This window comes from Alosa alosa, chromosome 1, assembly GCF_017589495.1.
Source record: "Alosa alosa isolate M-15738 ecotype Scorff River chromosome 1, AALO_Geno_1.1, whole genome shotgun sequence".
NCBI classification, from domain to species: Eukaryota; Metazoa; Chordata; class Actinopteri; order Clupeiformes; family Clupeidae; genus Alosa; species Alosa alosa.
This window is the reverse complement of record NC_063189.1, coordinates 18,503,127-18,525,474: the sequence shown is the minus strand read 5'-3', so window position 1 is coordinate 18,525,474 and position 22,348 is coordinate 18,503,127. Positions and strand designations below refer to the sequence as shown.

Genomic DNA, 22,348 nt, shown 5'->3' with positions numbered 1-22,348 from the left:
AAAGAGGATCATATAATGGCATTAGAAAATATGATTGTATTAATTTTAGCGATGAATAGCCCAGTGTATGTCTCTCCTCTTTATAACAACCAACAACAGGATGCAATTGAGCAACATATATCTAATAGCCTAGCAGGTTATCTGGTAGGCTATGTCTATTTTCTATTATGTGGTTTTTAATTTTCTATGGGTGCATGTGGTTTGGAACTATAGGGCCTATGCCTACATAGGCTACATAGCCTATAGACCGACAGCAGCCCAATTTTCAGATCTAGTCCTACACAGAATAGATGGAGAACAGAGTAGTCTGCGCAGGCGCTGCTCGGCAAAATAATCTCCACGAAAACGAAACGATACGTGTTGTCATCTGCACCGGAGGACTGGTGGGTGCTAGGCGAATCTCCAGTCGGACCGCCTCGCGGACAACGATGGACGATGGCGTGGGCTACCTGCAGGACAGTCCATCTGTAACGTCGTTGTGAACATGGAGTGCATGCTTGTATTTTGCTGAAAAGGGATCGGGTGTCTTTCAAGAAGGTTGTAGGCTATACGATTTTCCTCGGCGCACCATTTTAGCTGTTGCGTTTGAAGATGGAGCATATCAGGACGCCTAAGGTAAGGAACCCCTATTTGTATTTTACGGTTTATTCACTATTGTTGCAAATAGACAAAACTGGTTATTATTGTTTTGATTATATATTTTATAGTGTCTACCATCCTTTGTGTTCATGATGCAAGACTTAGCTTAGGCTACGGCTAGGGCTCGTCGCTACTTGGGGGTGAAAGCCTGCATTTGCGCACATTCATGTCATCTGTTCATTGTCGCCTGTGTTGTATGAATCTGCTAGGCTATTTCGTCTTCTCATGCACACGGACCGGTTTGGGAACGTGGAAATAGGGGTGCGTGATGGTTATGGTGAAATAGCTGTGGCAACGAGAGGAAGTAGCTGTCAAATGATGTGGCTATATAGGGCCTGTGTGTAACCATACGAAACGCCACAATACTAGAACAAGGATGGAATAGGTGAAGAACACGTCTTTACCATGGGAAATACACATTTCACGGCAGCTGTTGGGACTGTGTGTAAATCATTACTGAAACGTCTTGCGTTCTAACATTCTTATCAATGTTGCCATTTTATTTCGTCGACAGAGAGAAGATTTTATTATTGGTGTTTTCTGCTATCTTTTACAGGTCGAAAATGTGAGATTAATCGACAGAGTGACCCCCCGGAAGTCAACAGCCGGGACACTGTATCTTTCATCCACGCACAGCATCTTTGTTGAAAACACAGAGGCTCGCAAGGAGACATGGGTAAGAAATAATGTGTGATATAGCCTAGTATAATGGAGAGCTACATTCTTTTTTAACTGTCTGTCTGATTTCCTGCTGTTTTAGTTCCCGCTGTTCTAGATATTTCAAATGTTATAAATAAAAGCCTGTTCCACCATTTTTCCCCCAATACCCAGCCATCGTATCAGCCATCCAACAGTAAAACCAAAACCAGTTCCAGTGTCGAAAACAAGAATAACCTCATGAAAATCCTGTTTATTTTTGCAGGTGTTGCACAGTTTGATCAGCAGTATCGAGCGTCCCCTCACAAACCCCTCTGGCAGTCCCCTGATCATCCGCTGCAAGAACTTCCAGGTCTACCACTTCCTCATCCCTCAGGAGAGGGACTGTCTAGATGTGCAGGCCTCCCTGACACGTCTCTCCAGACCAGGTGTGGTGCTGAAACTCATGTGCGGCACCTCCAACCGTGGGCTCATGACTATTTACACTTGTTTAATTAGACAAGTCTCTTCATCTGGGTTAATGTTTTTTTTTTCTTTCTTGTCAGTCTGAAAAAAAACAGAGACTATGCCATGCATTCTTGGTTCATGCAGTAGCATTAGTGTTTAAGACTCTTTTCTGGCTTCTCCTGTTCTTAGAGAGGTATACTGAGCTGTCGTGCTTCTCCTATCATCCCAACGTCAACAAGGATGAGCGGGAGGAGGCCTGGAGCTTCATAGACCTGCGGGCTGAGTATGGGCGAATGGGAATACCCAGCAACCTCTGGTACCTCACGCCTGCCAACAGCGAGTACAGGGTAAGGACTCCCGTTAAGTTCTGCACTGAGACAGCAGTGTGAGAGATATGCCACTAATCTACAGGCTTACAGGCTGTGAATGTTCATGAGGTGAACTGCTGGGAGTTCTTTTCCAGTCGATTTTTGTGAGTATGTAAAAAACATTTTTAGAGAGAGCAAGAGAGAGCGAGCTCATTGAACTACTTGATGAAGAATGTAGCTGGTTTTAGTTCCTCATTGATGCTTTTTTATTGAATACAATAGGATGGGTTTGTTAGCGTGGACATGCCAAGGTTATTATCATCATTGAAAAGTAGTGATGAAAACATAACCCTTAATTGCACACTGTATGTTGTCGCTACATCTTTACTGATTTTGCAGTGTGAACAGGGATGTAGTGGTAAAATAAGAGGTGGGTAAACTATGAATTCTGTGATCACGGTTAGGTGGAATGCGCCAGCAGTATCGGATTTTTAGAAAATGCATTCAGAACATGTTGGATGATGGTGGAGGTTATTGTCCAATGTGTATAACAGTGCAAGTGGTATTAAATGGTTCCTTGAGTGTTGGTGAGTGTACATATTTTGATTGTGGATAATACATGTGATTTGTGCAGTCAGTGAATAAACTCTTTTGAGAGGTGGATAAACTCTATTTCTGAAATTTCAGAGGTGGGTAAACTGCGTTTATTTGCGTTTAGCCTCCACTGCATCCCTGAATGTGAACGATACGATGGTTCGTTCAAGTTGTTGTTTTCCTGTATCCACCAGGTGTGTGACACCTACCCGTCTGACCTGTATGTGCCAAAGTCGGCCACACCGTCCATCATTGTGGGCAGTGCCAAATTCAGGAGCCGAGGAAGATTCCCTGTCTTGTCCTACTATCACCGGGATAATGGTGTAAGTTGGTCATCAGAAGTCTTGCCTGCTTTAACATGTCTCTCAACCTCTGTTGGCTAGTAGCTGCAATGGTGATCTGGCGATAATTTATGATATCTCAAAAAGTAGAAAGTAAAGAAAAGCTAGATTTTCAGATGATACTAGAAGTTCTACAGAGAACCTTCAAAGCTATGGGGACAAGCAAGTCATATGCAAATAGGACTGTTGAGGGGGGTGTCATGGTCATGGAGTTCACTTAAAAGAGCACATGCTTCTGAAAAGACCAAAAGATCACATGCTTCTGAATGTAGCCTGTCATGAGCAACTCTGTGTACATCTGCTATTAAATGTCAATGTGATAGAGCTGTAAAACGGATTTGTAATGGCCTGATTAATATTCATGCCGAGTCATGCTTGTAGATGTTTCCTCTGTCATAAGATGTAACGTGACAATGTTGAAACAGCATTGTAAAGTGACAATGTTGAAACAATGCGCTCTGAATCCTCCATTACCGTAGAGGGAACAAACAATAGCAACATATTGATGCTGTCAGCACTTCACCTTTGCCCCTGTGTTAGTCTGCTTTCAGTCATAAAATTTTACCGTAGCCTCATGCGTAAGCTCAAAGAATGTTTACCATAATAGAATACCAATAGCATGCCATTCATGACTAGACAGATTTCATGCTCAGACCTCAGGTGATTGGCCCTGGTGAAATGTTTTGAATGTCTTTGTGCTCCATGCGTTCCATCAGAGCTGCATTTCGATTGGAGTTTGGCTGATGACCAATGCCAATGTTAAAATATGGAATGGGCAAGGGCTGTGTGAATGGCTGTGACTTAAGAAAGTGTGAGATCAACAGTGAATAGTTTAACATGCTGTGTTCTTGAGGAGAGACTTCCTTTGTCTCGATCAGGCCTCCATTTGTCGCAGTAGTCAGCCGCTATCTGGCTTCAGTGCTCGCTCCACAGAGGACGAACAGATGATCCAGGCCATCATGAAGTCCAACCCAGCCAGCGAGCTGATGTATGTGGTGGACACAAGGCCAAAGGTGACTAATACATGTTCCTGCTAATCTAAGAGTGTGTGTGTGTGTGTGTGCAGCGTATGCGTACAGCGTTAATGTACCTGTCTTACCATTCTGCTATAATGTTATTGCAAAAACCTCCATCTTATGCAAAGTGAAAAGTCCAACCAAAGATAATTTAATAACAAGGCAAAATGTATTTGCTCATTTAATATGATGAGCAAAATCCTAAGGTCGAACACTGGGGGCTCAATGCAGCTCAATGCTCCCAAACACCACACGATAGCTTTTGTTCATGCACAAAACTGGGTGACTTCGCTCTTTGACCTTCAGTTAAATTAGGGCCCGTAAACTAGATAGATAGATAGATAGATACTTTATTGATCCCCAAGGGGAAATAAAGTAATAAACTAGATTAGAAACTGTAGTGATCGTAAACCTGTTCACATTTGTTTTTAAAATGTGTCTTTGGTGATCCGATCACAAGTGGTCAGTTCTAAATACAAGTGTAAACAATCACCAATACGCATTGTGAACCGATCACTCCAACCACGTGCGGAGGTGGTCTGAGGTGGTATTCTGATGCATCCCGGTCAATGAGCGTTCTATTGAAAATTACGTTGCCAATAGTGGAATGAAAAGTGGTCAGCAACATCTTTCATCTTGTCTTGGCTGACCACTTGAAGATCGGATCACCCAGGACGCGTTCAAAAACGCACGTTCAAAAACACATGCACAAAGACACATTCTAAAAAGCAGTGCAAAAAGACACGTTCTAAAAAGCAGTGCAAAAATGCCTAATGATTAATTCCATTCTTTTGTCTGTTTTTATACATGTTGACCTGTGTGCCTCCAGCTGAATGCAATGGCCAATCGTGCTGCTGGAAAAGGATATGAGAATGAAGACCACTACACCAATATTAAACTGCAATTTATCGGCATTGAAAACATCCACGTCATGAGGAACAGCCAACAGAAAATCGTCGACAGTAAGTTAAACATGGTCACTCTATAATTAATTTAGCCTCTTCGTGTGTGGGTGTGTGTGCATCTCTGTCCTTCCTGATTCATGTTCAGTGTTTCCCACAGTATTGAATTCCATTTGTGGTGGTTGGTTTGCAGCATTAATTTGATTACAACAGTTTTTAACAAATTAGCACAGTGTGATTATGATGCCAACCAGATTTAAGCACAATTTAGTACAACCTGGAAAATCATTGTGTGGTGGTCAATGTTGATATTGTGGTGGGCCGGCACAAATAAGTCAATGTATGGGAAACACTGATGTTCATTTGGATTTGTTTGCGTACAGATGTGTGAGATGATCGTAATGAGAAACACAATAGCACAAACTGTAAACATTTCCTCTTGATTGAATGTAGAGGTGCTATGCTAAGCTCAAAGCTCGACTCGCCTGTATTTCAGTGGGAGAGTTCAGATTACCATCAATGGGAGACTTCCTATGGGGCCTGGAGAACTCTGGTTGGCTCAAGCACATCAAAGCTGTTCTGGATGCTGGTGTCTTCATAGCAAAGGTGCAGTCAAAAATCTCTATCATTTATTTATTTTAGTTAGGGCTAGTTTATGTTTCAAAAAGTGAACAGGTCTACATTACGACTGCTATTTGTTTTAATATAATGTTTATTTTGTATTTTGTTTATAATGTTTATTTTGTATTTTGTTTATAATGTTTGTGTCTGTCTGTATGTCTGTCTGTCTGTCTGTCTTCAGGCTGTAGGAGAAGAAGGGATCAGTGTGTTAGTCCACTGCTCAGATGGCTGGGACCGAACAGCACAGGCCTGCTCAGTTGCCAGTGTCCTTCTAGACCCTTACTACCGCACCCTGAAAGGATTCATGGTAAACACACACACACACACACACACACACACACACACACACACACACACACACACACACACACACACACACACACACACACACACACACACACACACACACACACACACACACACACACACACACACACACACACACACACACACACACACACACACACACACACACACACACACACACACCCGGGCAGCCGTGGCCTACTGGTTAGCGTTTCGGACTTGTAACCGGAGGGTTGCCGGTTCGAACCCCGACCAGTAGGCACGGCTGAAGTGCTCTTGAGCAAGGCAGCTAACCCCTCACTGCTCCCCGAGCGCCGCTGTTATTGCAGGCAGCTCACACACAGATCATAGCAGACCTGATACACTTGCCAAATTAACACAACTAGGAACTACTCGTATGAGTGTTTTGGCAACAGCAGTGAGATAATGATTTGCAGAAAAATGCAACTTCCTCTTGCATGACTCAGTTTATTTCCCAGTTGATTTGACAGACTTCACAGTCTTAATATCTTCTCTATTTCTATCTTCTGAAAAGATTCTTATTGAAAAGGACTGGATATCATTTGGACACAAGTTCTCTCACAGGTACAGTCTTTGAAAATAGGAGATCCTTTTCCTGAATAACATTTCCTACATATTTTAATGTTACCATTTGCCTAGATGAACCTGTTAGTAAATTTGAATTTAGCAGTGTTTGAATGATCGATGGTGTTTTATGCCCCCAACGTCGTCTTCCAGGCAGCGCTGCCACCGCTGACTTAAAGGCACTTAATCCTAAACCCAGGCCTAACCCTAGTGCCTTCCAGGCAGCGCTGCCTTGAAGACAACGTTGGGGGGCATAAAATACCAAGAAACTGTTTGAATTGAAATGATGTCAATGGGCTTCTTTCCAGACTGACCTGCAGAACAAATTCAAATTTGCTAACAGGTTCATCTGGAGTCACCCAGTCTGTGTTACCATGTATGTATTGTAACTGAGGACATGCTGTATTACAGTATTAGGGGTATTTAAAAAACTAAACAAAATACATTTTCCGATAAAACCCCGAAACAAAAACATGTTTTTGTTTCCAGGTATGCTCACCTGGAGGGTGACCCCAAGGAGGTGTCTCCAGTGATCGACCAGTTCCTGGAGTGTGTGTGGCACCTGATGGAGCAGTTCCCATGTGCCTTCGAGTTCAACGAGCGCTTCCTGCTCCAACTGCACATGCACGTGCACTCCTGCCAGTACGGCAACTTCCTGGGCAACTGCCAAAAGGAGAGAAGGGATCTCAGGTGAGCTGAGCTGTGGAGCACAAACCATGCTGGTGTGGCCTGGCCTGCTGAGGGTCTCACCAAATAGACTCGATCTGCTGCTGTATTTGGGCTTTGGTCAGACGTCTTAAGTAGACAGACTGAATGGCACTACGCCTCAGAGGGACTCTGTTGCTGTTGTTGAGTGTTGCCCATGAGAATTGAAATGGATAAAAAAAAAAAGAAATATGACAATGGCATTAGTTGTATTCCTACAGTGTGGCAGACGACTGGTTGATTCCTGGTTGGCTGTTGTGTGTTCCCCAGGCTCCGTGAGCGAACCCACTCTGTCTGGCCTGTGCTGTGGGAGCAGCGGGCTGAGTTCTTGAACCCGCTGTACCGAGACGACCACAGCCAGACTCAGGGGGCACTGCGGCCCGTCACCACCCCCTACTGCTTCAAGTGAGTGTCCAGCCTCTGGACTATACAATTCCCCTAACCCAACCAACACACCATGCACAGTCACTTTTATTTACTCTGAGATTTCTGAATAATGGCATTACCACCACCTACTGCTCTGGTTTCAAATACGACCCGACACACTGCTTCTGCACTATCTATAAACACAGCAGACCTGAAGACACACTGCTATAGGTCCTAGATGAAACAGTAATGGAGTTAAAAGGTTAGGATTAGGTTATTGATAATGTGCCGATAATGATGTTGAACAAGCAAGTCTAAACAAGTAATGCTACCCATACATCAGAAGACTTTGACAAGATTTGGGAAGATTCTTGAAAGATTGGGAGTCTTTTAACCAATGCCCCCCAGTCAAGCTTTACTCAAAAAACTACAACCTTTCAAGAATCTTTCCCGAGTCTTGTCAAAGTTTTCTGGTGTAAGGGCAGCTTTAGCCATTCACTGGGAGGGGAAACAAGGTGATTTGATTTATCTATTGCAGGGATTCCCAAACTGTGATACGCGAGCTGCCACTAGGGGGCAGCTCGCGAGATGAAAAGAGCAATGTCGGAAAGGTGTTTTTAAAAAAAATTATGAATGAATTAATACTCTAATTAATTCATAAATAATAAATAATTTTGAATCGGGTTATAATGATATGGAAACGTGAAATAAAGGAAGTCATTTGTAAACTCTATAGCAGGCTATGTTTTCATTAAAAAAAATAAGCTACCAACAATGCATGTGATTTCCTGCAGGCACCCAGAATATCTGGCGCGTTAGTTTCGTGGAAGTATAGGCTAGGTAGAAGGCTACGCAAACATGGAAAACTGGCTGAAAACAGGGACACTGTCCAAAAGGCCTAATTAAAGCGATCGAAGAGGGGAAGCGAGAGAAACAGATTAGGAGACAGGTAACGATGGGATAGGGGGCAGAATGATGAAGGTGGAGGTGGAGCGCAGGGGATAAAAGAAAGGACGAGACAGAAAAGACTGGGCAATGAAAACGAAAGTAGCCTATGATGAGGCATATGGGCCCAGGCTTCACGTGGATTGGTAGACAGACTGCCCAAAGCCACAGTGCGTGGTCTTCAGTGAGGTGCTATCTAACCGATCTAATGTTGTTCTCCACACTGTTTTTTTTAAGCGTGGGAGCTTGTGTAGGCCAGTTGCACATTTTGATTTTGTTATTTGTTATCATGTAGGGCGGCTAATTAAACATGATGTCGGACATGATGTCTGGAATGCGTCAATAGAATGTGTTACTTTTTGGATGGTAGAGATACGCGAGCAGAGTCAGGATGTAGATGGTGGTCCGCGGGGGGAAAAAAGTTTTGGAACCGCTGCTCTATTGCATGCATGAGCCCTGTTTAACCTAGCAAATGCAGAGCCATGTGGCTGATAGGTCTTAAACATTTAAGAAAAAACAAAGGACTGCACGGAAAACATCTAAATGGTTCAATCTAAACAAGAGGTTCATTTTATCTTGTTGCTGGCACTATTGATGGCAAAGCACAAGACTGCCATCTGTCCGTATGTCCATGGCTGTTCTCGTGCACATTGCTGTGGTTGTGTTGGTAGGTTCTGGAAGAGCATGTATAACCGGGCCGAGAGGGCGGCTGCGCTGGTGGCGCGGCAGTCTGCAGCCGAGTGTCTGTCTGCGGTGCGCGAAGAGACGCAGCAGCTAGAGGAGGAGCTGACCACCCACCAGGAGGTACCGCGAGGGACGGCCCACTCGCCCACCCAACAAGGCATACACCAGCTCTGCACATTCACTCACACACACACACACACACACACACATAGAGCATACACCAGCTCTGCACATTCACACACATACACACACATAGAGCATAAACCAGCTCTGCACATTCACACACACACATAGAGCATACACCAGCTCTGCACACTCACACACAGAGCATACACCAGCTCTGCACATTCTCTCTTTCTTTCTTTCTTTCTTTCTTTCTCTCTCTCTCTCTCTCTCTCCCCACACACTCACATACTGTACACACAGGGTGTATACCAGCTCTGCATACACCAACACACACACAGGGCATCAACCAGCTCCAGACACACACACAGAGGGCATCATCCAGCTCCAGAGACACAGGCGCACACACGGACACACACAGCATTACCCCACTCCGGACACCCACACTAAATTCGGACAGATGGACGGACACGCACAAAGAGCATCAACCAGCTCCAGACCTTACTTGCCACACGCACGCGACGCGACGCGACACACATCGGGCATCAACCAGCTCCAGACGCCGACGCTGTGACGCACAGGGCATCAACCAGCTCCACACACACACACAGATATACAAATATAAACATAAATATGCACACCTATAGATCATATTGTGTTATACATTCATATACAGTAAATTTATCAGAATGTAAACCACCTGCACATGTTATCTACAGCATGCGGTGATGGACTTCCATGGACACATACATAGCAGCATTTACAGTGGTGTTGTTTGACCTTGACCTGCCATGACCCGTACAGCTGGGGTCTGAGAGCATTTGTTATGCTACTTTATACATTGGTCACTAATTATTTACAAATAGTTTATCAATTGGTCAAAATTGGTCACACATCACTCACAGACAGTATACCACCTCTGATGTGATCTGTGGCCCTGTCTCCTAACAGAGAATAGCCATGCTGACGGGAAAGAGTGTGGAGGCTGCCGTGAAGATGATGAGCAGAGCCAGTGACTGGACGCCCCGGCGTGCCCCTCCGGCCTCGGACCGGGCGGGAGAGGGGGTGGCCGAAAGCCCTCAGGACTACTTCCCCTGTGTGGACTCGGCCCCGGAGAGGGAACGCAAGACCCCGCCCGCGTCCCTGCCCCTCGTCTCGGCCCTGGGTGCTGGCGAACCTGATGACCTCTCGGCCTGCAGCGACCTCGAGTCCGGTGTGGCCGACCTCAGCAGCCGTTCCTCCAGTGGCGGAGACGACAAGGACCCTGATTTGTACGAGGCCGCCTACGCCACTGCCTGAGTACAAATCCAGGCTATGCAGAAAGGGATTAGAGGGAAATGTAGTTGGAGGTGGGATGGGAGGGGACAGGATGAGGTGGCCATTTATCTGAACCCTGTAGCCCCTTGAGCTGAGTGGTAGAAACTCTGTTTTTAATATGATTTGTGCATTGGAGGTGTCGCCGGGCAACTCTGGACGTGTTCCAGAGCACAAACACTGAGCCACCGAGCTGTTCTGGGCCCACATGAGACAAGTGAACAAATTGTGGACAAAGATTTATTTCTGGAGTTAAAATGTCTTAAGTTTGTTTACAGTTAAGGGAAACAACTATTTATTATATGTGCAATACATTGTATTAAGCTATGTTTGTATTATTTGAACATTTTTACTGGAATTGTGCACGTTTATTTTTTTCAGACCCTGGTTGTGGTTTTCCATACTCCCCTTTTTCCATTTTATTTCTCAGGTTAGCAAAGTCACTGTTATTCAGAATCTGTTGTCTCAGTAATTAGCTAGAGAAATTAATCTTAAGAATGTACTAACATTCTAATTATAGCCTCAACCAGTAGGACACATGTAGTCTGTTAGAACCTTCTATTTTTAATCAACACGCTCAAGTCAGTGAAACTAGTCCAACTTAGGCTGTAATTAATTGAGACCATTTTGCTGCCAAAATACATGATACTCATACATATGTAACAGCACAGTACCTCAAACATTGTCCCTCCAAAACTGAATTGGAGCTTTATAAGATGTTTTAGTGTAGCTGAGAAGGGAAATTATGCTAGTCAGTTTGCATCTTGGACCCAGTGTTAGAGTTTAGTCTTGACTCTTCCACCCTTGCCAACTGCTAGTCATAGTAATTTTGTCATTCTTTTGCAAAATTATTCTAGAAATACATTTATTCTTAAGGATATATTGGGACATCCAAGTCTGGTAGAACCACCTGTACAGTTTGGAGCAAACTAAATAAGAGAAACTTCAGTTTGCCAACTTTGTGAAAGGTGGTGTACTTCCCATTTCTCTGTTTGTGAATGTGTGTGTATCTACTGTGTTTTAACTGTACTCGAGTGCTATTCGCATTTGTGACACAAACCTCAAAGCTCCTTTTTCCAAATCTGAAAAGCACCACATCCCTGTCTCTAAAAAGGAATGTCATTCTACACTATCCCTATCATACCTAGCTATATTTGATGTCTGGTACACCCTGTTATTCGTACCCTTAGTAATTAAAATACCTGATCCACAACAAACAGCTGTTGATGACTTGCTTTCATATAAGGTTAACCTAAAGTGGGAGGGACAACCACTGGAATGTTCATTTCTCTTGCAAATGTTTCAGGTAGACTCTGTTCTCTGTCTTAATAGGATAGCCATTCTCCCTGCTAATACTCTGCTCTCTGGGGAGGGAGGCGGTGACAGATGAGACAGCCCTATTAGTGTCACTCGAGACCTCCTTGGGTGCGTGATGGACGTCCACATACTTCACTGAGATGAGTCACACTTCATGCACATGACCTCACTTTCCATTGGCTTTGAGTCATACACAAGTCTACTAATTCACTGGTTCACTATTACACGGACATACAGGGACCTTTAATCACTCTCATCCCCATCTGGACAATGTATGCTAGACTGAGCTGTTAAAAACTTAAATTAATTAGTAGAAATGATGACTCCAGTCCATTATAGGCCTATCATAGAGTAACATCTGAAAACTAAGGTACTAGAATTGACTGTCACTAAAGCATGTATTTATATGTTAGCAAGTAGTTGTATGAATTACTTTTGCAGAGGCACATGTGTATCTTGTGTTTAAGCACCCTCTATTGTATCCAAAAGACACATACTTTTCACTATTTAGAATCTAGTGTGGTTAGAAACATCAATACAAGAACATATGACTCATCACTCTTGTCTGTCACATGACATGGCCCGTCACACTTGAAATAAATGAGGCATGACTCATGAACATCACTTCAAACAAAATGTTAGTTCCAAGGTATGCCCTCACATATGACAAACTATGCACTAGACTAAATGCCCTCACAAGTGACAAACTATGCACTAGACTAAATGCCCTGACATGTGACAAACTATGCACTAGACTAAATGCCCTGACATGTGACAAACTATGCACTAAACTGAATGAATTCATTTGAACAATCACACCAAGACTGGGCAAAAAGTTATTCAATTTCACAACAGGGGTTTTCTAAATGTTTTTAATTAACCTAACAAATTAAATAACAACATATAATACACAGTGTCTTTGATTATAATAAAGTCTATTATCAACATTATTTAAATACAGTATTTGTCATTAAGTCTGTAAGTACTCGGCAACATTACCATATCCGATTCAAGTAAATGGACCTCACTCCCCCAAACAAACTTATCAATCAATAACATCATTACAAATTGTATGCCAATATCAGTTCATAAATGTCTGCCTAGTTCTGAGGGGTTATTCACCACAAGGACTTTCTTCTCTGCCTAGTGACAGATGTGCTTCTTATCTTGATCTGTTGTACCCTTCTGCTGGTGGAGCATATCCAAACCTGGGGATGCACATAAAGAGACAAAATGGCCATGAACCAGAAGGAAAAGCAGCTGCTAAAAGCTAACACTCATTTACAAAATGGCCAGGAAAACACAACGCACCTCTGTGTATCTGTAATAGAAAAGCACCCTGGCAGCTTGGTGCTAGTGGGTGGTGGAGTAGGGCCCATGGGTGCTGATGGACTGCTGCAGCTTCTCCTCTTTGGCTCGTCTGCAGTGGCACAGCTGTGAGGGGCCACACAAAGTCAACTACAAGTGTATTGCCATGATATGCATTCAGAATACAATGAAATACTTCAGTGCTCTCTCTGCCTTACATATCCCCAGAAGAACTGACATTCTGGAATTGTATTCAATTAATACAATAAACACAGCAGAATGTATAGAAGTACACAAAAGCAGAACTACTGTAGACTGAAGTACAGTAAAAGAAAACAGTAGCATAAAATATGTAGCCAATGTGGATAAATACAGTCGATCAGTACCATAACTGCATGATCACAGTGTGGTATGAGTGTATGATACATATAGTGGTGCTAACTGTTCACTGTGTGCTAAAAGCGATGCCTAATGGAGGACCTCCAAAATCGTACAGGTCCATTTTACAGGTCTTTCAGGGTATAAGGTCAACATATAAATGTTGATCCGGTCAGAAAATAAGGTCAACATATAAATGCAGCTTTTCTATATCCACTATTCAACACAATCTCTTGTTGAGTGTCTTTACCGTTCTTTTCTCCATGAAGTTGGTCAGAAAGTCGTCAATCTCGGTCTTGCCCTCCAGGAAGCTCTCGGCCGTCTCCTCAGACTCCTCCTCGGCCTGATGGGCCGCCACCTTCAGTCTCGCTTGCAGGGCACTCAGGCTGCAGCTCTGAGGGGAGAGAGGAGCTCTCGTGACGTGAACGCCCCTGTGTGAACCTAGAATCCAAGGTTCTGCTCTTTGGGCCCTATCTACCCCTCCTTGACTCAGTGTAACTATAACTCTTTTGATGGTGTAACTATAACCCTGTTAAGTGACTCTGCTGCTGAGTCAGTCTCCACTGCTTCCAGGTCAGACTCTACATGCTCCATTCTCACTGACAGTCAACATCACCCAAGATCAACCTACATTCTGGATGACTGAAAAGCCTATGCTCTCCAATTACCTCCTTCCGCCAATGTGTCATAGGCTTCACTAAAGACAACGAAAGTAGACGTCAAGTCACTTAACTATTGGCCTGGAGACAATTGGATTATTGCCACCTCTATACAGAAGAGAAATGGATACCTGCATAAGTACACTAAAACAAGAACAGCTAAAGAGGACTCAGAGAGATGAGTGTGGATTGAGAAAAAGCAGTCAGAGAAGCTCCATCTGTAGATGGAGGCCTGTGGAGAGCCAGGGTGCTCCTCTCCAGACATAGTGAAGTCACAACTGATACAAGAAGACAACCTGGAAGTGGAGGAAACCACACATCGCACCATCGCATGGTGCAATAAATCTTTTTTAAAAATAAGGTACAAGAGAGTGCGGTTTCCTCCACTTCCAAATGACATTTTATAGTACTTATATATAAAGTACGTGAGTGAGCGCGCCTATATTGCTGAAACAAGAAGACAACCTGACATGTCTTGTTTTGTTTAGATGCATCATATGACTAAACAGGAAGAAAAAAACTGTGCGGATAGTGGCTGTACACAGACTGGAACCCAGATATGAACAAGAGCTCATTCAAAGACACAACACCTCCCTGTAGCCATCTTGAGTCGCGGTGGTGATGAAACCATGAGGTCATGTGCTTCTTCAGCTACTGGGCCTTACCTCACTCAGCTCATGCTGTCTTTGCATCTTGGTTTCAAAATTGGATTTCATCTGGGTGAGTTGTTCATACTGAGCAGAGAAAAACACAAACAGAACACAAATGTTTGCAGTGGAGCTAGGACAAATCCACAAACAAAACACACATGTTTGCAGTGGAGCTAGGACAAATCCACAAACAGAACACAAATGTTTGCAGTTGAGCTAGGACAAATCCACAAACAGAACACAAATGGGGACTTGAGTGTGAGACTTTGACTCGGCCTTACATTGTACGATTTTGGTCTGTTTTTACAGTCAGCGACTAAAGTCTGACAAAAATCATGGGAGTTGTACTGGAATGGCGGCGCGCTCCCGTCAACTAGATCGTTAAGTGTAAGGTGCCAATTTTAGCGGTTTTAAGTCAGTCGGAGTCAGTCTTTTTCTAGTTTTGCAGTTACGACAATATCAAACATGTTTGATATTATCGCAAGGCTTTCTAGTCGTGGCTCATGCAAATAGTGACGTGAACAATAAAAACCAATAGTGACTTCTCTCCAACACCAAACAGGAATGGGCAAAGTAGGCGACAGCTGTAGCAAGGGACCTGATGAAACCCATGAATATGATCATTTGTTATTTCGTTTCTTATACATCTTTAGTCGGCTCTTCCACGCGACAGAACAACTCCATAGAGATGTCACGCATGAAATAATGCTGCAGAAACACGAAAATAAGACTGAGTTTAGTAGGCTATCATTTCAGTTCCTGTTTATCTATTGCACGATGGGTAATAATTTAAAGGAATCTAGTTGCAGTCTTGTAAATAGTGACCCTGCAAGATCCCTAGTCATTGCAAAATCGTAGTCTGTGACTTAAAACTCTATTACTTGTCTTTAGATGTGAGAGGGTCTGAGACTGTAGTCTTTCAAAAGTCTGTCAATGTAAGGAGAGCTTAAGTCGCACAAACAGTGACTTCAGACTTGACTTGCGACTCCACCTCAAAGACTTGAGACTCGACTTGGACATGTCGACTTGACTTGTGAACATCTCTGGAGCTAGGACAAATCCATAAACCTATGGCGGTTTGCCTTATACATCTTCACAAGACAGAAACAATTCCATGACTGCTGAATGGCAAATGCCTCCAATGCAACTCTGGGGGGTAGTTTACCTTAAACAGCATTTCTTGTCTCTTTCCCTCCAGCTGGGGCTCGAGCTGTAGGTTCTTCTCTAGTGAAAGGAAGAGATTATTCTCATTTGATGAAACTATCACAACAAGAGAGACACCTGAGCGTCGCTGCCTTGGATTGTAGTGTTTGGTGACCGACAATCCCTGAATGTCTAGCTGGCACACACAGGTGTAGAAGCCGCATGCCACTGTATGTTTGGATGTATGCCGCTGCTCATACTTACTGGCCACTGCCACAATATTGTTGACCAGCTCCTCCTTATCACTGGTGACCTGTTTGAGCTGGGGTAGAGACACAAAGAACTCCAGAAGGACATCCTCTTTGTCGCTCATGTCCTTCAGCTGAGACAAACTAGGACACATGCACAATCAATCAGTCAATTAATACAGCTTCTCAAACAAATGTTTTGTAAAAGAGGCAAGTGGAACAAAATCCATTTCAAAGGAATTGAAACTATAATTTTCAAATCCTGTCTTGTTTAGTTTTACCTTATCTCTGCCAGTTCTGCAAACGATTCTGGGATCTCCGGCATCTTGTACATGTGACCGTTCACCCCAACCTAAAACAAGCAACAAATGCATATAGGTCACGGCCTGAGCAGTTAAAACTGTGCACATTCCTGGTCCACTGACACCCAGGCGGAATGCAACATGGCATGTTTCAGCCTGGCGTAGATGTTCTTGGTCCCGTACATGCTGCCTCCTCCATCCGTACCTGTGAGTCAGTGGTGGGCACGGGCAGTGGCAGGTCTGTTATGAGGCCGTAGGCGGGTGCGGCTGGGCGGGGTGCAGCGTGTGCCTCCGTCCCGGCGTGTGGCATGGAGGCAGGGCCCATGGGGCGCTGGCTTTCCTGTGGGGGGAAGGCCGGGACGAAGTGGAAACTCTGGGGTGGGTATGGGGACATCCCAGAGGGCTTGTACATGCTGGAGGAGGGATGGAAACAAAGACGCAAACATGACCTTGTTAAATGGTCATTCTGATTTGACTGATTTTACTGAGTTATGACATTTTTATTCTCCGATTCCGATGCTAATCAAGAATTCCTCCCTAGCAAAAAAATGCTCTATGCAGGGAGGAAAGCCTATGCAGGGAGGAAAGTGAGCTAGAGCCGAGTGATTTGAATTCCTTAGTTGGACGTCTAGATCAGCTGCCATATTGTGCTGAAGCAACAAGGGCTCATGTGATGCTGCTCTCTTATTATCACGAGGTCTGCAATAAGTGTTGTCTAAATGTACTGGTTAAGGTAACTAAAGGCCTGAAAGTTTAACCGTTACAGCCAATGACTAATATTTATCATACTTTTCAGTATCAGCGTTCCTAACATCTTTGCAGTGGACATGTATTGAAGGTTCTACTGTTTAACATTGAATTCAATGATTACTTAAGTCTTATAAAGCCTTGGATTTAAAAGCTATATTCTTTTAGTAGGTGACTCAACAGGTTATATGGCTGACAAGCCTAAACAGCTACCAGTTACTCACAAAGGAAAGCCTGTGGTGCCAGTCATGAGAACGGGTGGGCTTTTCCAGAACTCGTCCAAGATGCTTTGGATAACCTTCCCCAAGTCAGAGTGCATCCCGAACTGTAAACACAATGGAGAAGGGAAAGAGAGATCAAACATTTTTAATTTCAAGGAAAATATATTATTATGCAAACACCAGTTTTCAGTATGAGTGGGGTCAAATCACAATACAGAAAACCTATAAAAACAGGTCAAGCCAAAACATGTCCATGTGAGCCTGTGTGACTGGACAATAGTGATGACATAAGCACAGGAACCTAACCCGACTTCTGCAAGCAGGACCAATGGAGGTACTTATCAACATGAATAAAAAGCCAAGAGTGTTTAAAATGTTTCAAGCAACATATCATCAGTAACAGACTCCACCCCACCTTCAAATGCAACACTGATTTTTTAATTTTTAGGTTCTCAACACAAGAGCAGACATATGCCTCTCTGTTTTATACTACACGTCATGTACAAAGAAGCCTACACAGCACCTACTGAAGTGGTCTAAGGAACTATTACCATTAATAATAGTCATCTATTATTACAGATATACTAGCAGTGAAGTTCAGGCTACATCAGATGGGTACTGACGTTGGTGAGAAGTGGGCTGGTGATGACTGTGCCATTGTTGCTCTCTACTAAGTGATGACCCACAGGTGGGTAGACACTGACCACTGGCTTCTCTTGAGGGAACTGGGGTGGAAGCAATCTGTGGATAGAAAGGAAAAGCTAATGTGGCAAGGATCAACAGTTAAGTACATTCTTAAATCAAATATCCACGTGGCCAAACATGATGTGTCAATGGTGGTTATACTCACATGTTGACGCTGATGGTCGAGTTGTTGACTGTAAAAGGAATTCTGTATTCCACATCTTTTTGGATCTCTGCGATACTAGATAAAAAAAGTAATAATAAAACAACATGTAGTCAAGTGGCACTAAGTGGTATCAGCAACTGAGTACATGCCCATACACCAAAACAACTAGGAACTACCAACAAAGTAATCTGAGTAGGCCTCTCGTTGTTTACAACATTTTGGACGTCATTCGCCAGCTAGCAAGCTAAAGATTTCACACGCCATCAACAGTTGTGCAATCTCTTGGAAAACTACAGTACTTGGAAGCACCGTGGGTAACGAGGCGATTCAATTATGGCCTGTCTGAGATCTTGAGTAAACAATGCAATTGCGTTACCTAGTTAGCTGGCTAATACTTTAATCTTACCCCATCGCATGACAGTTAAGACATGGGGACACAACAACACGGAGAGCTAACATTAACCATCATACAGAATTAGCGTGATATGTTAGGCAACATAAACCTAACAATATATCCTGACATTTAAACAATAATCGCTTGGTTATATTACTTACTTTGCATGGGCAGTTTTAAGTGACTCGATTTGCCTCTGTCTCTGTTGTTGTAAACTATTGAGAGGTGGGATTGGTCCAGAGCCCTTTGACAAAGGGAAAATCCAGTTCATCCTCCTCAGGCTTGGCAGAAACAGATCGTGCTTTCTAAGTTATTTAGAAAATGTAAGTTGCTATCTCGCTTGCCAGTCAAACTGAGAACTGATCCCTTAAGAATGCGAATTTACGAAATCAAAAGCTATATATCGAGGTAGTCAGTTGCTTTACGCCTTAAACATAAAAGCTAATGTTTGTCTATGTAGTTCAGAGCTAGCAAAGTGGCTAGCTAGCTAGCTAATCTGCCAGCCTTAAAACTGAACCATCTAAAAGGCTACCAATGTTTTGTCTGACGACATGTCTTGACTCAATTAATACAATTAATCTCAGATTCCTTAAGGGAACCACGTGCCCAAAAATTGCGCTGTCATGTGTGACGCTAGCTGGATTGCGAAGGTTAGCTAAACTTGCCCCTACAACACCGACGAGGCAGATTTGCTCTAAGGAAAGACAACAACTACCATATGAGAGGGGAGGGAACAGGAAGACGCTACGTTGAAGCTACGTCAACACGTTATGCTAATCAAATAACGTGTGGGCCATTATCCAGTCATTTTATGAAAAAAGGTTGAACAAATTGCAACAGAAGAAAACTTAACTGATTTTGTATCCTCAATATGTCCTGAGTAAGGGGAAAAAAGCCCCGAAGAATCCCAATAGGGGAAAGTTTAGAAAAAGACCTAAATATACCCTATTCATGCGCCTATACAGTATTTTTCTCATGCAAATAGGGGGACAAAATTAACCTTCACATATCACCATGAAAATTACTGAGTTGATTACTTACATCAAGACAAACAAAAAATGTATTATAAGTTTTTTGAAATTGTTTGTTAACATGGGCAAACAGGGCATAATGTAATTACGTATAGCTAATTTGTATACCACAACGGAGCTAATAGTCCAGGCAAAGGTCTGACCCAAAACTAATTGCAACAGAATTTATTTTCACATTTTTATATTTCAATTGGTGATCTAGACACCATAGTAAAAGACCATGTAAAAATCCAGTTGGTGGAAATATGTTAAAATGAGGGTTGTTTTATGCATTATTCATACTGACAAAACTGTAATTAGAATGTTGTAGAATACACATTCTAAAGAATATCTGACCCCATCTAACTTAACATGGAATTTTAGAATCTTGCATTGTTGAGGAACATTCTTTTATTTTCAATAATAAGCCCAAGTGAATTTCTTTGGCTTATTTCAGACTGGTTTGTTGCAAAATTGGTGTCTATGGAAATGTCCAAAATCGACAGAAGGGTGCAGATGGGATAACTGCAGTTACCCTCCAAAAAAAGTGACTATTGTTGTGACATCTAGCAAAAAGGTGCATGTTATGCTAATAAATATAGTTTAAGATTAATTAACAATGCATGCATGGGTCATGGTTTTACCAGTCATAGAACAGTCAAAACTATACATATTCTAAAAGCATAGGCGCTGTACATGAAATATAGCATTAATCAACTTATGTCCCATCTTCCTCCATACCATGCATAGCACATACTCCTCCATTCTGTATAGGCGAGTCAAGTGAACAGCTGATACATTTTGGCCTGCACTATTAAGGGAAACAAATTAAACACCCTAAACTATATATTTTCTGAAAGCATATACCCTCTAGAGGAGATATAACACCATTTAAGACATTTCCCATCTTCCTCCATGCCATGCACAATACATTGCCCTCGATTCTGTAAAGGCGAATCTAGTGTAAAGTGGATACATTTTGGCCTATACTGTCCAAGGAAAACAAATTAAACACCATAAACTATATATTTTCTATAAGCATATACCCTCTAGAGGAGATATAACACCAGTTAAGACATGTATTATCTTCCTCCATGCCTTGGACAATTTGTTTGTCAAATGTTGCAAATAGTTTTGGGTCACTATACATTAGCTATACGTAATTACATTATGCCCTGTTTGCCCATGTTAACAAACAATTTCCAAAAACTTGTTTTATCTACCGCTCTGGTTTGGGCGTGTGCGTATACCCACACTGCAGCTCGGCCTCGGCTCCATATAATATGGATTGCAGAGACAGTAGCCTAAAATGAACTGATTGATGAGAAACCATGATCACATAATGAGAGAATTTCTGATAGGAGAATCCTGACTGTTTTCTCCATATTTATATTTGCCTTTTCAAAGTAAACATCCAAAATTGTCCTTTTTATAAGGTTGCCTCACTTTAAACTACCCCTGTTGTTTTTTTTATTATTATTTATTTATTTTATTTATTTATTTATTTTAACAAATATCAGACAAGCCTATTACATCCCTGTAGGCCTATTCATCTGTCATTTCACCCATTAGAGCCCCCAAAATAAATAACATACTGACTTTGATCAAAGATGCTTTGGGTCCTGCTTAGGGGCCTACAGGGGGAAACAGTAACACCCGCTGAAATTGGGCCACAAGCAGTAACCACCGCTGAATTTGTCAGTGGTAGTAGTCTATTTATTGACACTCACAAATGAATCATGAATATTTGACATTTTGTTGACTGAATAACTTTCTGTCTAGATACATGCGTTTGCATAATGTTTATTAAGCTGAGATTTGGTGACCCCATGTTGCTGCTGCAAGGGAAGTAACTCAGGTACATAGAGATCAAATGGGAACTGTTTAAAAGTCGGTTATTAATAATGTACTTGACCATGTGCTGTACTGACCCACACCATACACCATGCCATACCAACTGAGGACCATAAATAGCTGTGGGCCACATATTTCTAGTGGGGTCATCAGGCAAGCCGGAGCTGCAGGACAACCTGTGGCTTTGTATCTGTCCATGACAACCAGCCCTCATCTCTTACCTTTGTCATGCGTCACCTTCTCCTATGGATGCCATAGCTATACAAGCTGTGGAAGGTGAAAATTGGTTGTGGCAACCCAGCTTGTGGGCAGCACCTGCTGACAGGAGCAGGCTTTCACAAAAGGTTGTATCCAGTGTTGGATTTAGACACTTGGATTTAGACAGTTTCTATTTCATAGTGCTAAAACATTTGGTTGCACCACTTTTAAAGTGACCCATGTGTCCTGGAGCCAGACAGTCACCAATCTGAGTTTACAGTCACCCTGACCCATAAGTAGTTATCTCTCTCTCATTCATTATAAGGGGCATCTTGTTATGTATAACACATAACATAAACATTTGTTGTTTGTTCATGTACTGTCTTGCACTGAGGTTCTAAGCAAGGACATTCTGACCAAACTATGATGTCAAGGCCAGGATTACTTTGACATATGGTCATAATGAAACTGAATTCCAGAAAGGTTAGAGGAACAGCAAATGTGGGTGTTTTAATG

The 22,348-nt window shown here is 42.7% G+C and overlaps 2 protein-coding genes across 3 annotated transcripts; one reads left to right on the top strand and one right to left on the bottom strand.

Moving 5' to 3' along the window:
- Nucleotides 1-331: 331 nt before the first annotated feature.
- Nucleotides 332-11,770, top strand: mtmr7b (myotubularin related protein 7b). 2 transcript variants are annotated; one of them, XM_048259488.1, is made up of 14 exons: nucleotides 332-615; nucleotides 1,196-1,315; nucleotides 1,562-1,724; nucleotides 1,933-2,090; nucleotides 2,840-2,968; nucleotides 3,865-3,999; nucleotides 4,832-4,964; nucleotides 5,401-5,510; nucleotides 5,707-5,832; nucleotides 6,367-6,416; nucleotides 6,906-7,106; nucleotides 7,392-7,526; nucleotides 9,104-9,236; nucleotides 10,191-11,770. In XM_048259488.1, the coding sequence occupies exons 1-14, from the start codon at nucleotides 592-594 to the stop codon at nucleotides 10,536-10,538; spliced, it is 1,965 nt and encodes a 654-aa protein (XP_048115445.1). In that variant the 5' UTR covers nucleotides 332-591; the 3' UTR covers nucleotides 10,539-11,770. The 2 variants fall into 2 exon arrangements, with proteins under 2 accessions (XP_048115445.1, XP_048115452.1); XM_048259495.1 differs by having other exon boundaries at nucleotides 9,104-9,273; nucleotides 10,191-10,389.
- A 958-nt stretch (nucleotides 11,771-12,728) lies between these two features.
- vps37a (VPS37A subunit of ESCRT-I) lies at nucleotides 12,729-19,474 on the bottom strand. The gene is made up of 12 exons (XM_048261210.1): nucleotides 18,932-19,474; nucleotides 18,377-18,451; nucleotides 18,150-18,267; nucleotides 17,530-17,630; nucleotides 16,764-16,971; nucleotides 16,538-16,608; nucleotides 16,273-16,400; nucleotides 16,031-16,089; nucleotides 14,881-14,949; nucleotides 13,807-13,950; nucleotides 13,182-13,304; nucleotides 12,729-13,078 (listed from the first exon to the last, which is right to left on the bottom strand). Exons 1-11 carry the CDS (start codon nucleotides 19,039-19,041, stop codon nucleotides 13,224-13,226), a joined length of 1,164 nt encoding a protein of 387 aa, XP_048117167.1. The 5' UTR covers nucleotides 19,042-19,474; the 3' UTR covers nucleotides 12,729-13,078; nucleotides 13,182-13,223.
- Nucleotides 19,475-22,348: the final 2,874 nt, after the last annotated feature.